A 17,693-nucleotide genomic window follows, 5' to 3' on the forward strand; every position below is an offset into this window, starting at 1 on the left:
AACACAAAAATTAACTCAAGTTGAATGACTTGAATGTAAGACCTGAAACCATAAAATCAACAGAAAAAAAACCACAGGTAGTAAGCTTCTTGACATAGATCTTAGCAATGATTTTTTAAATCTGACACAAAAGCAATAGCAGCAAAAGCAAAACTAAACAACTGGGATTACATCAAACTGAAAGGCTCCTGCATAGCAAAGGGAACAATCAACAAATGAAAAGTCAACCTGCTGAATGGGAGAAAATATCTGCAAATCATATATCTGATAAGGGGCTAACATCCAAAATATGTAAGAACTCAACTCAACAGCCAAAAAACAAAAAAAATCCGATTAAAAAATGGGCAGAAGATCTGAACAGACACTTTTCCAAAGAAGACATACAGATGGGCAACAAGTATATAAAAAGATGCTCCACATCATTAATTAAAAGGAAAATGCAAATCAAGAGTACAATGAGATATCACCTCACATCTATAAGAATGGCTATTATCAAAAGGAAAAATAGTAACAAGTGTTGGCAAGGATGCGGAGAAAAGGGAATTCTTGGGCACTGTTGGTAGGAATGTAAACTGATACATCACTATGGAAAACAGTATGCAGGTTCCTCAAAAATTTAGAACTGCCATATAATCCAGCAATCCCACTTCTGGGCATTTGCCCAAAGAAAAGAAAAACACTAATCTAAAAAGATATATGCATCTCCCTGTTCACTGTAGCATTATTTACAATGACATAGGTCTTGGCAATGATTTTCCAAGATATGGAAACAATCTAAGAGTTCATCAGTGCATGAATAAATAAAGGAGATATGGTACATATATACAATGGAATATTATTATGCCATTAAAAAAATGAAATCTTGTCATTTGTGACAACATGGATAAACTTTAAGGGCATTACGCTAAGTGAAATCAGTCAAACAAAGACAAATATTGTAAGCTCTCTCATATGTGGAATCTAAAAAATATTCTTTTAATTTAAAAATCTACACTAATAAATAAAGAGAACAGATTAATGGCTGCCGGAGACAGGAGGAGGGCAGCAGCGGAGAGAAATAAATGAACTGGTTTTTTGTTTGTTTAGTTTTAATAAATTAAATTTAAAAAAATAAAATCACATCACAGTATTTAGGAAGAAGTGTACTGATATCTGCAACATACTTTGAATGAATTTAAAAAATAAGATAAAAGGAAGGATAGAGGGGTGGATAAGTTAATATATATATTATAAGCAAATACAATATAGCAAAAATAATGTTGTTGTTGTTGTTGTACAATAGTCCAGTCGTGTCCAACTCTTTGTGACCCCATGGTCTGCAGCACGCCAGGTCTCCTTGTTCCTCACCATCTCCTGAAGTTTGCTCAAGTTCATGTCCATTACAAAATGGACAAAATGTTACTTACATTTTCACAATAAAATGTTGAGGAAAAATCATAGGCAACAGAATCAGCTGAAATAGAGATAGTAGCAACAACAGCAGTAGCTACTAATTATTGATTGCTGGGTTTACAAATATTACATCATTTAATCCTCCAACAATCTCACTAGATATGTATTTGTCTACTAGTTTACATGAATAAACTGATTCTTAGGTTAAATCACTTTATTCAAGGTTATCTAGTTAGTAAATGGTAGAACTTAGATTCTTTCAACTCCAGGTCTCTCTGGTTGTAAAACATATATCTTATCTATTATGCAGCTTAGGAGGCATCCCCTTGTAAAACTGCAAATACCCCAATGGCAAAAAAATACATTAAGCTTGCATCCTCTATTAACATCTTGACATGTACTCAGTGATCTGATCCCCTCTCATTTCATACAGAAAAGATACATACAAAAAGGCAAGTTCTGACAAAAAAAGAGACTGGTCCAGAAAAGATGGAGCTAGGCAAGGAAGAACCCAGTTACCCCACTTCAGAGAGAAATTCTGGGCAGCAGGAGCAACAAGGCCTCATCCAGGGACATGTTCCCACAGACAGGAAAGTTGCAAAAGGAGATGAGCAGTCACAAGCAAAGCTGGTCTCTCATCACAGTTCTGCCTAGGACCAGCTTCCAGCAACGCCTTCCTGAGAAAAAGGGAAGCTTGAAAAGACAGAAAAAATAAATTACAGGGAAATTTTAATACCTCTCCCCAAATTTATTTGGCACAACAATATGTCTACGGAATGTTAGATGATACTTTGTGAAAAAAGATTTACAGTCAAATAATTTTAGGAAATGTTGTAGCAGCAAATGTGAACAGTATTCTTAACTACAGGATTTCTCAGAGCCTTTAACATGCTCAACTGCAACGTGACTTTCCAAAAGCGAGATAGAATATGATTATTCTCAATAAGTTTTTGGAAATGCTGAGTGTGAGAAAGTCAGAAATTAAGATTCACAAACTTATCAAGCTTAAAGCAATAAGGAAATGAAAGCTGAAGAAAACAAGCAAAAGAGTGGTTTACTATTCTGACAACTCTCCATCATTCATGGTAAGTCAAAAATACCTAATTGTATAGCGCTTTTCTCAGACAATGTTCCTGAGACACAAACCAATCAAACTCTCAAGAATATATGAAAATTAAGAACTAATCATAGAATTATTAAACTATCTACTGCCACACAATAGATCATGTATAGATAGCAAAGATCATCATTCTTTCGTGCATGTGGATTCCCCCAGTGGACTCAGCTCTTTCAAAATGCAGCACAAGACTACAGAGCAGACCCATGGAATGCAGAGAAGAGCATTATGTTCAAGCACGGCATGGCAGATGAGGCAGGGTGACAATGCAAGCTGGGCCGAGGGAGAAGGGGGTGTTGATGTGCAGCAACAAGTGGCCTAAAACTCTTGAAGAGAACAGTAACAAGTGAGTGTGACTCACATGCTGGCATCAGATCCCCTCTCAGAGCAAGAACACTGGGCCTCTGTCAGGCAAAGAAAAGGCATCTCCATGAATAGTCATCTATGCAAACAGCTACTGTCACTCCTTAAAAGACACAAGCATGGCTGGAGACCGGCACCAGCTGACAATACTCGGGTTTTGGCAGCCCCACTTACACAGAGAGAACATCATGATCAGAAACTTGGCCTCTGCTGATAGAAATTCCATGTCCAGATTAAGGGCAATCCTGGGCCCACTGTCCTCTGTGAGGTCAGAGCACCGTTGGAGTACTGTGTCCAGTTCTGAGCACCACACTCTAATAAGGACAATGACCAACATGAGAAACTTTAGAAGGCAGCAATCAGCATGGGGATTTGAGGACAAATTGGTAATTTGTATCATCTCAATCTTTTATTATTACAAGTAAGGCTATAATAAATATCCTTGAGGCTAAATCTATCTATCTATCTACCCTTGCTTTCTTGAGATAAATTCTTAGAGGAATCACTGGCTTGAAAGAAATAAACATTTTTAAGTCTTTTGCTGCATGTCAAAGTACCCTATAGAAAGGAAGTATCAATTTATAATGCTACCAGTATGCTAGATAGAAGGCCTGGAAAATATCACTTAAAATTTGTTTGCCATAGATCAATGGCGCTAGTGGTAAAGAATCTGTCTGCCAAAGCAGGAGACATAATCGACACAGGTTTAATCCCTGGTTTGGGAAGATACCTTGGATAAGGAAATGGCAACCCACTCCAGTATTCATGCCTGGAAAATCCCATGGACAGAGGATCTTGGTGGGCTACAGTCCACAGGGTCACAAAGAGCAGTACATGACTGAAGCAACTTAGCACTTAGCAAGGCTAGATAGAAGGCCTGAAAAATATCACTTAAAATATGTTTGCCGCAAATTCCCTGGTGGTCCTGGGGTTAGGACTCAGCACTCTCACTACTGGGGCCCTGAATTCCATTCCGGATTAGGGAACTAAAATCCCATAAGCCACACAGTGTGGCCAAACAAAAATTAATTGAAATAAGATAATTTGATTATTTTAGGTGTTTCTAAATTTCCTTTCTAACACAAAGATTCTGTGAGTCTAAGTATCATCCTCTAGCTTAAAAGACACACTGCCTAACATATCTCTATGTACAGCTGACACTTGAAAAACACAAGTTTAAACTGAGTGGGTCCATTTATAAAGATTTTTCTCAATAAATATACAGTCAGCCCTCCATATCCACAAGTTTGGTATCCATGGATGGAAATTTCCATCTGAGGCTGGCTGAATCCACTGATGGGAAACCCATGGATAAAAAGGCCCACTAACCCTACTTCCTGTTGTTTAGTCGCTAAGTCGTGTTCAACTCTTCTGCGACCCCATGGACTGTCGCCCACCAGGATCCTCTGTCCATGGGATTTCCCAAGCAAAAATATTGGGGTGGGTTTCCTTCTCCAGAGGATCTTCCGAACCCATGGCTCCTGCATCAGCAGGTGGATTCTTTACCAGGGAAGCCCACTGACTGTACTATGCCATTTTATATAAGGGACTTGAGCGTTCATAGATTTTTATAGAAACATGGGCTCCTGGTACCAATCCCCTGAAGATACCATGGATACTAATGGAAGACTGTATTCCATTAAGAATTTTGGGGTGGCCAAGAGTGATTAAAGTTTTCCCCAAAACACGTATATTAGCAAAACCTCAGCACCATTCCCATGTTTATTCAAAAACTGGTAATTCAAAAGAAGTATTCATAAACTTTTGTTAAACTACTATAAGATGCATGAAATACCTATGTAAATGTTAAGCTGAATCATAGGAAATTGTCATGCTTATAAGTCAAACACAAATATTGGCACATTTGGTTCAATCTCATATAATATTTCAGCTTAAGCCTGAAATTTGCAACTATTACCCATATGACTTGGTCTGTTAATTATATACTTAGGGACTGTGATCTAATCAAAGAAAAATTCTCTGCCAACCACTTCTATTCAAAATACTCAGCATTAAGATAGCCCCTGTATTATGAAGCAGAAGAATTGATGCTTTCGAACTGTGGTGTTGGAGAAGACTCTTGAGAGTCCCTTGGACTGCAAGGAGATCCAACCAGTCAGTCCTAAAGGAAATCAATCCTGAATATTCATTGGTAGGACTGATGCTGAAGCTGAAACTCCAATACTTTGGCCACCTGATAAGAGCTGACTCATTTGAAAAGACCCTGATGCTGGGAAAGATTAAGGGCAGAAGGAGAAGAGGACAACAGAGGATGAGATGGTTGGATGCCATCACCAACTCAACGGATATGGGTTTGGATGGGCTCCAGGAGTTGATGATGGACAGGGAGGCCTGGCATGCTGCGGTTCATGGGGTCGCAAAGAGTTGGACATGACTGAGCAACTGAATTAATTAATTATACTGTCTATTTATTTTGTAGATACCAACAAACAATGCTTTCTAAACAATTTCTACATATGACATAGCATTTCTACTTAGACCATAAATCCACTGATATGAGAACAGCTGGGGCTGAATCTGCTAGTAAAACTACTGACTATTCCTTGAGTTCAGGTGTTTTCCCCATAGTGACCCAGGGAGAAACATAATAATCATCCCCACTTCACAGAGAAGGAAAAAGCTCAGAGAGGTCTGACTACAGATACACAAATTTAAAATAGTGAATACGGGTTCTGAACCCAGAATCTGGCTACAAACTCTTGGTACAACAATGTCTTCTTGATATGCATATATATATTATATAGTAACAATCATATGCATATAACTAGCATCAATTTCAGAGAAGGCAATGGTACCCCACTCCAGTACTCTTGCCTGGAAAATCCCATGGACGAAGGAGCCTGGTAGGCTGTAGTCCATGGGGTTGCTAAGAGTCGGGCACGACTGAGCAACTTCACTTTCACTTTTCACTTTCATGCATTGGAGAAGGAAATGGCAACCCACTCCAGTATTCTTGCCTGGAGAATCCCAGGGACAGAGAAGCCTAGTGGGCGGCCGTCTATGGGGTCACACAGAATCAGACACGACTGAAGCGACTTAGCAGCAACACCAGCATCAATTTAGTGCTTACCATACAGCAGGTCCTATTAAGTCCTCATACCGACTCTAATAAACATTATAGTTCTTTATCCCCATTTTGCTGATGAGGAAACCAAAGCAGAGAGAGGTTAAGAAACTTCTGCGAAGTCATACAACCAGAAAGTAACAGAACTGGGATTCAAATGCAGAACACTCTGAAGATACCATGTGTAACCACTACACTACACACACTCGACTCTGAAGTCACAGTATGAGTCAAGTAACAACAAAAACAGTGACTAAACATACCTGCAGCCTCAGGCTTAATTTTTTTTATTCTCACGTTACAGTTTTCTAAGTGCATTTGTTTTAGGTAAAAACTTAGAGAAGGGATTCTGTGGCAATATAAAATTACAAAAAACTTTTTATTAAGAAATAGTAAAAAGAAAACTGTAAAGCAGTAGAGTAAAATGAGGTTTAAGAAATGGACAGATTTAATTCACTATTTCCCAGAACAAATGTGAACATTCAGGAAAAAAACATAACAAGAGCATAAGAGGTCCATTTTAATAATTCTGTTTTAAATAGTGTAGAAATCATGGAGATAGTAGAACACTGTAATGTCCGTTCCAAACTGATCAGCTCTTAACCCAAATATAATGCCACGTACACCAGAGAAAGTAAAGATAATGAGTTGTTGAAAAGCTTTAAGTGTCCCTCTACCTATGAAGATAAGTATTTGAATAACAGAAAGAAAAAGAAGGCAAAGAAATGCTTTTAAAGAAGATAGGTCAAAAAAAAACACAAAACTATCTCTTCTCAGATAGGATGGCCCATCCACATTAGAGAAAGGATTAAGCAGATACATTCAGCTTTTCCAACAGATTTTCTTTCTCTAAGGCTTCAATACCCCTCTCACACTCACTCAGATAATCACATTAGTTTTGTCATTAAAAGCTCCCTTTTCATAGAATGCACCTAAACCGCTTAAACCACCCAGAGAGGTCGAATACATTATCAAACACCAAGACAAACAGAAGAGATTTTCCATCTTATGTCTTATTATTTCACTGTATCTATCTGCATGGTCAGGAGGCTAAGCCAAAAGATTTGGTGAGTTATCAGCTGAAAAATGATTCCAAAATAAACAAACTATAGTATCCTTTACCACTGCTCTTGAAACTGAGAACTGAGAGCTAGCAGTTTTTATGCTGACAGAGCAGTCAAATGACAGAGGGGTTTTCTATTTCCCTTTTCTCCTCTTCCTTGTGTTCTATCAGCCAAGGCCGTGATTATTTCTGCATGAATGTTGCAGCTTCTGTTAACAGTAAACAAAAGCAAATGGAGTCTGAGTGTGCATGGCTCAAAGATAAATTAGAAACAATGATACTTGAGTTGACGTGTAAAATGGCATTCAGACACCCCATATCGATACTTCAGAACTGTGCAAGTCCAGGCAGCACTGGAAATCACCTGCATTTTTTCATAACTATTACATATCATCTCACCATCCTAAGCTTGAGTTACAGACTCAGAAAAGGAACGCTGTTTGTTAGTCCTTTAAAAAGGAGGAAGTGTATCAGAGGGAGGAGGAGTCCTGGTTAAATGGAACTATCCAAGTGAAAGAGCAGTCTCCAACTGGGTAGTGTTCCAGGGATTAGGGGGTTGGGAGAACAGAGAGGGGGTCAAGAAAGGAGAAACAGAATGAACAGTGAAAGAAAGTGATCTGAAACTAAAAGCTTGGGAGGGAGACATGTACTGGAAAAATTCTGAAATCAGATAAGATAAAATTAGAGATAGATGGAGGCAAAGGAAGTTTCTCAAGCAAGAGGCAAAGAGAGGTTACTTTTGGTGGGATGCAGGCAGGAAAGAGATTTATAAACATATCATAAACAATCAAGAGTTCCTTAATAAGTCAAAAGAAAGGATAAAGTTGGTAACAAAACAAAAACAAAACAAAACAAAAAAAACTGAAGGAAATGACAAGAACAAGTCCTAGATAAAAGAAGTAAAAGGTCATTATGAGGCAAAGGCACAAAGTTACTTTGCCTTAAAAATAAACTTATAAAATATATATAAGTACACAAAAGATAAAAAAGACTGTGCTAAATCAAAAACATATGACAAAATATTTGAGATATACTCCACTAATTTTGAGTGATTACTTAGGAGAGACAAAAGACAAGACTATATATTTACAGTTAAGATTCAACAGCAAAATATCTCAAAAGGAATATTAAAGATGCAGAGACAAAACCAGTTAGGCTGTTTACTATTCCAAATCATAAATGAACATTAAAAAGATGTATTCCTCTGGCACTTATCCTAAGTTGGGTCAGCAAACTACAGGCCCCAGGCCAAAGCCAGCCACTGCCTGTTTTATAAATACTGTTGGAACATAGCCTTCCTCATTTATTTAAATATTGTCTGTGGTCACTTTCTTGCCAAAGCTACAAAGCTGAGTAACTGTCACAGAAACTATACAGCTCACAAAGCCTAAAATATTTACTATCTAGTCCTTTACAGATAAAGTTTGCCAGCCCCTATTCTAAATAACAAAGGAAGTCCCCATATGTTTTTATCATCTGACAACTCATTCTCCAAATGGGCATAAAGATGTAAATGTAATTCTCACTCTGTACACAGAGTATAAAGTTAAGCCTGATAGTTGTCACACTGCGGCCAGCAATCTACCCAACTCTTCCCTCAAGTCCTCCATTACTAGTTCAGTGCAATACGTGAGAAGATCATGGGCTCTGAACAACGGCAGATTCACATTCAAAACCACTTCCGCCACCTCTTCGTAGAGCTTAAATTTCTTCTCCATAAAACTGGAATTATAACTCGACTGTGGGGATTAAATGAGATAGCATATATGAAAGTGCTTTATAAATATAAAATAATATAGAAAGATAAGACATTATTAGCACCTATACATTTATGGCGACTAATGGTTTCAGATTTAGTTTTTTCTCATTATTTTGATTTAGGTTTTCTTACCATGTAAGAGAGATCTACTCCTTAAAATAATTTTGTAGTGTCAAAATTCAATTTAATTCAAATACACATTTACCTCTGACTTACTGTGTGCAAGTTATCCACTGGCTATTCTACTTTTTAGATGAAGAAAAATATCTCTAGTAGCAAATGATCTTAGTTCATTTGGGTTACAAAGTTTTAAGCACAGTGTGCATTTAATAATTCAAAAGAACAGCTAAATTAAAATTGCTTTTGAAATCTGGTTCTTACATTACCAATTCTTTCTACATTTACAGCACTCATTCTAGCTATAGAATCTGTTACATTTCTGAATTTAATAACCATCAAGTTGGTCAGCCTTTGTTTCTAAAACTATGAGGAATGCTCTTTACAAAGGAATGCTTAACAAGAATACATACGATAAAGAATTCTGGCATGAAAAGAACTTTAAATTTTATTGTGTCATGTTTCTTTAAATTTTCCAGAGCATTTTCACATCCAGTATTTTATTTGATCCTCAGCACAACCCTACTGAGAATGTAAGTATCATTATCCTATTCTGCAGAGGAAGACTTGGGGGCCTAAGAAGAGGAGAGACTTGCCAAAGACCACACAGCTGGTAGAGGGTAGCTCTGGATAAGGATCCAGAGTCAGCACTCTTTGTACTCCACCTTGCTGTATGTATGCAGCCTTTATGTCTCTAGTACTTAGATTACATTTAGCAGTTGACTGAATCATAGCACCATGATAGCAGCTGCCATTTATCAAGCACTGACCATGTGAAGAAAGCTGAGCGCCAAAGAATTGATGCTTTTGAACTGTGGTGTTGGAGAAGACTCTTGAGAGTCCATTGGACTGCAAGGAGATACAACCAGTCCATTCTAAAGGAGATCAGTTCTGGGTGTTCTTTGGAAGGAATGATGCTAAAGCTGAAACTCCAGTACTTTGGCCACCTCATGGGAAGAGTTGACTCATTGGAAAAGACTCTGATGCTGGGAGGGATTGGGGGCAGGAGGAGAAGGGGATGACAGAGGATGAGATGGCTGGGTGGCATCACTGACTCGATGGACATGAGTTTGAATGAACTCCGGGAGTTGGTAATGGACAGGGAGGCCTGGCATGCTGCGATTTATGGGGTCGCAAAGAGTCAGACACGACTGAGTGACTGAACTGACCATGTTATTACATATAGCTCTATGTGACTCACATATACAAATATACAGCACAGAATTGGGCACATAGTAACTATTTCATTAACAGCAACTATTGTTCTTATTTCTAAGAGTTAGTTTTTTAGTTCTAAGAGTTGTAATTCATACAACTCTATAATCTATGCATTTTACCTCCATTATTTAAATGAGGAAACTGAAGTTCAGAAGAGTTAGGAACCACATCCAAGTTTGAGTAAAACCAGGATTCCTACCTAGGTTTGAGATTCGATTAATTCCAGAGTCCCCTTGTCACTGAGACTTCCTCTGATGCTGAAAGTCAGAGAACGCACCAAAAAAAAGAGAGGCAGGGGGTGGGGGCCGGTGAAGAGAGAGACGTATGTTATTGTTAGGTAGGTAGAATAGGGAAAAGGAGTCCAAAATGGCAGTGGCTAAAAGACAAGGAAGTGAAAAGCCCACGAAAATAGAACAAAAGAAGGTCCAAGGACCAGAGTGAAGACTTCAGGTAGAACAAACAGCACTCCTGGCTAAGCCCAATTTGCATAGGGCAGGCCCAGGTGGAGGGAAAAACATAAAAGGAGGAGCCAAAGCCTTGCTCTCTCTCTCTTTCTCTCCCACGTGCATGTGCTCTTTCTCTCTCCCTCCCTCTCTCTCCCTCCCCCACGCGCTCCTCCACTCTCTTCTCTTCAAGTCTCTGGGTTGGCATGCCCTCCCACTTCGAGGATGGATTCTCCTGCTATCTTCTAAATAAAATTGAGCTGTAACACTGATTTGCCTAAGAGCTATAACACGGTTTGTCCTGAGAGCTGTGACACGCCGAGGGCTTTAATGCCCGTCGCTCCAAATCTTTGTTGTGATGAGACAAAGAACCGAGGAACATACACTCGTGTGACATTATTAAAAGTGATGAAAGGATATCTTCCTGTTACCTTGACAGGCCAAGCAGGCAAAGGCTGTAAAAAGTTGGACTCGTAAGGGTAGTCCACCATTGCCAGATTCACCCAGGTTTCAGCGATCCAGTCTTTCAAATGCTGAACATCCTGCAATTTTGTTAACGGAGTGCATAAGTGAAGGGCTTCAGAAAGCCAACGCAAGCCAGGGCCTGAGAATAGAGTCACATTGTTGGAATCAAAAAAGCTCAACAGAAGGGTTTTACAGATCATTTATTCTTCACTTGTGTTTTAGAAAACTCAGTCTCCTATGCAGTTTCTCCAAAAAGGCTTTTTCAACATTCAACAAAATATCTTTAGAGCAACTGGTTAATCTCATGATAGATAAGTTGCCTATTTTCCTGGGGCTTACCAGAGTTAGTATTCTCAATCACTGTCATTTGTAAATAAACAAATGAAACACTATACAGCAAGGAGAATGCATAAACTATACCTAATAAAACAAATGGATTTATCTCACAGTGTTGAGTAAAAGACAGCAGAGACAAAAAATACATACTATGCAATTCCGATTATTAAAAAATTCAAGAGTAAGCAAAGTTAATTTACGGTTCTAGAATTCAGTATAGCAACAGGTTTGATAAGCACATAGGTAGTAACTGCAAAGGGCCAGAGGGGATTTGGGGGTGGGGGTGGGGAGGGATTTCCTGATCTGCATGCTGAATACACTATGTATTCACTTTGCAAAAATTCACCAAGCTGTATATTTTGATTTGTGTACTTTTCTATATGTTATACTTAAATATGTAAAGTGAAATAAAAGAAACTGTTAGTCGTTCAGTTATGTATGTTATATTTAAATAAAAAGTTTACTGAAAAAGTGGAAAGTGTTAGATTTAGCACTTAAAAGGTACAAAAAAAACCAAAACATTATTCCATTCTCTTAATTAAAGCTTACCCTTTTTTGCAAGTCGATTAATGGCATCCCAGGACCTGCGGATACTCTCTGAACAATTTGGGCCACTTTGGCTAAAATCTCTAGTTACAATCTTCATAAATACGTCACAAGGCACCAGATCATTAAACTGCCAGATGGGGGCAGAGGATGCAAGAGCTCTAAATGGTAAGAAGACCAACAGAAAGAGAAAAGAAAAAAATGTAACTCACAGAATTCAAGTTTTAAAATTGAAACTGATACTGAACAAGAGTGGTGAGAAAAATCTACAACTCTTAGTGAAATAGAAATTAGAAATCTCAGTACAATAGAATAGGATATGTTTTACCTTCCCCCCACCCCCCTCCCCAAAAAAAAACACTCTATGTTCGCTTTGCCAATCATTAAGAAAGTGCTCACATCCAACATAAATGCATTTACCCAACCACCAAATGAGGATACTTCATCCTGAACCAGGCTGCAAGCATGCCACCATAAGAGCCCCCTAGGGCAATGACAGGTTGATTTCTAGCTCCTGGGATTGTTCTTTTCAAGTATTTGATTAACTTTGCAAAATCAGCCAGAGCTTGTTCCGTTGTCAGAAAATTCAAGTGTCTGGAATCCTAAAGAAAAATAACAAAGAACATGGGTATAAATGTGCACATAATAGCAGCTTAGGTATAACAGAGATCCAGAAAAAAGCCAGATAAGCTTTTCTCCAAATAGAATTTCTAGGCAACTGAGTTAAAACATCCAGTTAAAGCATTAGCACTGCTAATTTCAACTCATGGAAAGTGATTTTAAGTTTGTGGGAAGAAAATAATATATTTTTGCATTCAAATGTAATTTCTATTAAATGCTATTTACCAAAGACTTTGCTGAGGTAGTAAAAACAACAGAGATAAACATTTAACAACAGATGTGATAGCATACAATACTAATTTTAACAGACAACTATTCTAATTTTTATTTCAAATCTTGAAACATTTACAAAGGCTACCATATAAAGCAAAGGTAAACTAAATCTTGTGAAAAATGCAAGAATCATCAGTAAAAATAAAACATCCTTCCTCATCAGAAAGATTATTATGCCTGATATACCAACAACTGGAACAAGTCAGCCTGCCTGTTGTACAACTATAAAATTGCAGTTAAGGAAAAAAAAAAAAACAAGATATGGAACAACCTTTTTCAGACATTGGAAAAGCAACACAAGACTTTGATTCCTGAGAGAAGAATGTTGTTGTTCAGTCGCCAAGTTGTGTCTGACTCTTCGCAACCCCATGAACTGCAGCACGCGAGGTCTCCCTGTCTCTCACCATCTCCCCGAGTTTGCCCACGTTCATGTCCTTTGAATCAGTGATGCCATCCAACCATCTGATCCTCTGTCACCCTCTTTTCCTTCTGCCTTCAATCTTTCCCAGCATCAGGGTCTTTCCCAATGAGTCAGCTGTTTGCATCAGGTAGCCAAAGGACTGGAGTTTCAGCTTCAACATCAGTCTTTCCAAAGAGTATTCAGGGTTCATTTCCTTTAAGATTGACTGGTTTGATCTCCTTGCTTTACAAGGGACTCTCAAGAGTCCTCTCCAGAACACAGTTCAAAAGCATCAATTGTCTGACTTTTTTAAAGTCTAGCTCTCACATCTGTACATGACTACTGGAAACATCACAGCTGTGACTTACTTACTCAGGAAGTAAGTTCCATGATCATCTAGTTATCTGCCTAGGGAGAATTTCCTCACTGCAATGTAGGAAGATGGAACTCAAACGGAGTCCTGGTAAGCTGAGAAGATTAAAGAAGAGTCTCCTTTTAAAAGGTGAAGGCTAATTCTTCCCCCTTTGAACTTGGTCTCAACTTAGTGACTTGGTTCTAACACAAATAGAATGTGGCAGAAATGATATATGACTTCCAAAGTCTGGTCGTAAAAAGCATTGCAGGTGGACTTCCCTGGTGGTCCACTGGGTAAGACTTCACCTTCCAAAGCAGGAGGTGTGGGTTTGATCTCTGCTTAGGGAGCTAAGAGCCCACATATGCATGTATGCTAAGTCGCTTCAGCTACGTCTGACTCTTTGTGACCCTTTGGACTACAGCCCACATGACTTGCGGCCGAAAAACCAAAATGTAATACAGAAGCAATACTGTAATAAATTCAATAAAGACTTAAAAAAAAAAAAAGCACTGCAGTTTCCACCTTGCTCTCTTGGATGGCCAACCTTGAGGGAAGCTAGCTGTCATGTCATGAAGCCACTCAAGCAGGCCTTTGGAAAAACCCAAGAGAGGACAAACTAAAGCATCTTGCTAACACCTAGCACCAATTTGTCACTCATATGGATCCTCCACATAAGTAGAGAGGGTCCTCCAGCCTCAGTCAAGCCTTCAGGTGACTGAAGCACTAAATGACGTCTTAACCTCATGAGATCCCCTGAAACAGAACCATCTAGTTGAGTCACTCAAAATTCCTTACCCACAGGAACTGGAAAATAATAAATGTTCATTGATGTTTTAAGCCACTAAAGTTTGAGGTAAATTGTTATGTAGCAACAGGTAACTAACACAGCCACATATCCATATTGGACTATCCTATTTAACCTTCATATTTTGGTCTCACCACTTTGACTACTCCCATCACCTGGTATATTTTGGAACCACAGAGGCCCATCTGTCCTCTCTCCTATGCATGTCACTTACTCCTTTAACCTTTCCCCTTATCCAAGATGTATGTTCTCTGACTTCTTAACTTCTCTCTCATGGTCTGTCACTATTCTTTACTTTCAGTTTTCACGGCACGACATATAGCTGAGTACGGTTTTTCTCCAATCTTATGCATTTGCAATATTCCCCCATGCTACTGACAAATTCTCCAAGCACATGAAGGGAAGGAAGTATAGCATAGAGAGCCCTCACCTCCTTTTTCCTAGCAGAGTATGGACCACAGGGAACTAGGAAAGAAGATTGTGTTTTTATCTGCAACAAACTACTTTCCAATGGTTTAAAAACCTATCAACTTTCCTAATCAGATAATTATGCAAAATAAAGAATAGAGTTTCCCATGCAACAATTACTCTGGTTTTCATTTATAACACAAGAACTTTTTATTTATTTATTTATAATATAAGATAATAAAATTTCCGAAAATAAAAAGTTCTTTTAAAACTGGAAGCCTAGAAAATGACTGACCCAAGTTACTCTAACTCAAATTTCTCCAAAATCACTGTATGGGGATTTCCCTGGTGGTCCATTCACCTTCCAAAGTAGGGTGTACAGGTTCGATCCCTGGTCAGGGAACTAAGATCCCACATGAATTAGGGCCAAAAATATCAAAACATAAAACAGAAGTAGTATTGTAAGAAATTCAATTGAAGACTTTAAAAAAGAGTGACCACATTAAAAAAAAAGAAAGAAATCTTTTTTTTTTAATGCCTGGTATGTGTATAAAGGTGGTATACATCATGATCCTAGGTAGTGCACAAATATTTTTAATTTAATACTTGTTTTATTTCAATATAACTTAGAAAAAATAGTACATAAAGCCTTTATTTAAAAAGTACTAAGTTTGAAAAGTGAGTTACTAAAAGAAAAATAGTGAATAATACAGATGGGAAATCCATATAGTCAGAAACACAAGGGTAGTACATAAGTGACTCAGCTGAGGAAAGGGTGTCTTGGCTTATCGAAGTGTAGATCTCTGGCCAAGGCCAAAGTTCCTTGAGAGAAAAGAAAGGCCAGGAGAGAATCTAGTCACTAGCTGACCTCTCTGAATCACAGAGATGATCTGAACTTGTCTTACTGAAAAAACACCTTACTAAACAAGTATTTGTGTAGTCCTAACATTTTTTTCCAGTGATAGACCCAATAATTTACATATATAATTTATAAAGAGGATGATTTATTGATATTTTTAAACAATGAAAAGTTCCCTCCAATCTCCACATTCTTAGATTAAGATTTACCTGGCAAAGGCTAGCCTCGTCACATTGAGTTAAAGACTGATCAACACTATAAAAATGGTAATAATACGATTTTTCAAATAATTTTTAAAATAATATGATTATTTTAAAAGAATACAGTTTTTTAAATTGAGGCTTTAAAATTATATATGAAATTATATACAAAAAGGTTTCAAATTGTATACGAAAAGGTTAAATACAAGTTACTAAAATTTCAGTCAGTTCAAGTTAAAGCTATCATTTTTCTTACAGTGGAACATGTGATTAGAAAATGTTCTAAACTTAAAAGACATACTTACTGAGAAGGAGTCAGCACCAAAGGGTAGGGACTCTCCATAGTACCGATGTTCAGCAAACACCAACATGGCTTTCATTTCCTCAGCTATGTCCCACATGAACCCCTAGAAGGAATTTACAAATTCACAGGGTAAAATTAGGATGCGAAAAAAGTCTTAATTTTTTTGTAACTCATATGAAATGGATGTTAAACCATACCAAAAAGAGTTCTCTGAGAATCTGGACAATTCATATTTGTGCTACAGATAAATGATATAACTGTTTCATTGTTGCACATCCAACTCATACTGTTCAGAATGAAACAATTCAAAATAAGACCACATTGCACAACTACCAATCATTTCAACTCTCCTTATTCTGACACTCTAGCCTCGGAATCAACATTATGTCTAAAATAGCCTTCAAATTGCACTGTGTCCCAAAGAATCTAGGAAAGAGCAGGATCAATAAGCTATCTGCCTACTCACAAATAACTTTTCTTTATAACATAAAAGACAACAGTACAAATAAACATTGGATTCCCCTGGGTTTACTATTAACTGAGTGCTTACAATTCATTAAATACCATTCTAAGCACTTTATATGTATCAATTCACTTAATTATCATAACAATCTAAGACATAGGTACTTTGATTATTAATCTTATTTACATGAAGATAAATAGTGGGTAACAACAGCTAGTACTGAGTGCTTCAGTTCAGTTCAGTTCACTTCAGTCGCTCAGTTGTGTCCGACTCTTTGCGACCCCATGAATCGCAGCACGCCAGGCCTCTCTGTCCATCACCAACTCCCAGAGTTCACTCAGACTTATGTCCATCAAGTCAGTGATTCCATCCAGCCATCTCATCCTCTGTCATCCCCTTCTCCTCTTGCCCCCAATCCCTCCCAGCATCAGAGTCTTTTCCAATGAGTCAACTCTTCACATGAGGTGGCCAAAGTACTGAAGTTTCAGCTTTAGCATCATTCCCTCCAAAGAAATCCCAGGGCTGATCTCCTTTAGAATGGACTGGTTGGATCTCTTTGCAGTCCAAGGGACTCTCAAGAGTCTTCTCCAACACCACAGTTCAAAAGCATCAATTCTTCAATGCTCAGCTTTCTTCACAGTCCAACTCTCATATCCATACATGACTACTGGAAAAACCATAGCCTTGACTAGACGGACCTTTGTTGGCAAAATAATGTCTCTGCTTTTGAATATGCTATCTAGGTTGGTCATAGCTTTTCTTCCAAGGAGTAAGTGTCTTTTAATTTCATGGCTACAATCACCATCTGCAGCGATTTTAGGAGCCCCCCAAAGTAAAGTCTGACACTGTTTCCACTGTTTCCCCATCTATTCCCATAAAGATAAAAGTGATGGGACCGGATGCCACAATCTTAGTTTTCTGAATGTTGAGCTTTAAGCCAACTTTTTCACTCTCCTCTTTCACTTTCATCAAGAGGCTTTTTAGTTGCTCTTCACTTTCTGCCATAAGGGTGTGTCATCTGCATATCTGAGTTTATTGATATTTCTTCCGGCAATCTTGATTCCAGCTTGTGCTTCTTCCAGCCCAGCTTTTCTCATGATT

General features: G+C 38.1%; 1 protein-coding gene across 3 annotated transcripts in view; it reads right to left on the minus strand.

The window, feature by feature from the left end:
* The window catches only part of PRCP (prolylcarboxypeptidase), an 86,995-nt gene that overhangs the window by 19,886 nt on the left and 49,416 nt on the right, over nt 1-17,693 (minus strand). For all 3 annotated transcript variants that reach the window (XM_068978148.1, XM_068978149.1, XM_068978150.1), the window contains 4 exons: nt 16,131-16,232; nt 12,325-12,506; nt 11,908-12,065; nt 10,989-11,161 (listed from right to left, as the gene is read on the minus strand). In XM_068978148.1, coding sequence (XP_068834249.1) covers nt 10,989-11,161; nt 11,908-12,065; nt 12,325-12,506; nt 16,131-16,232 — 615 coding nt within the window. The remainder of the gene's footprint in view (nt 1-10,988; nt 11,162-11,907; nt 12,066-12,324; nt 12,507-16,130; nt 16,233-17,693) is intronic.

This window comes from Capricornis sumatraensis, chromosome 8 (assembly GCF_032405125.1).
Source record: "Capricornis sumatraensis isolate serow.1 chromosome 8, serow.2, whole genome shotgun sequence".
NCBI classification, from domain to species: Eukaryota; Metazoa; Chordata; class Mammalia; order Artiodactyla; family Bovidae; genus Capricornis; species Capricornis sumatraensis.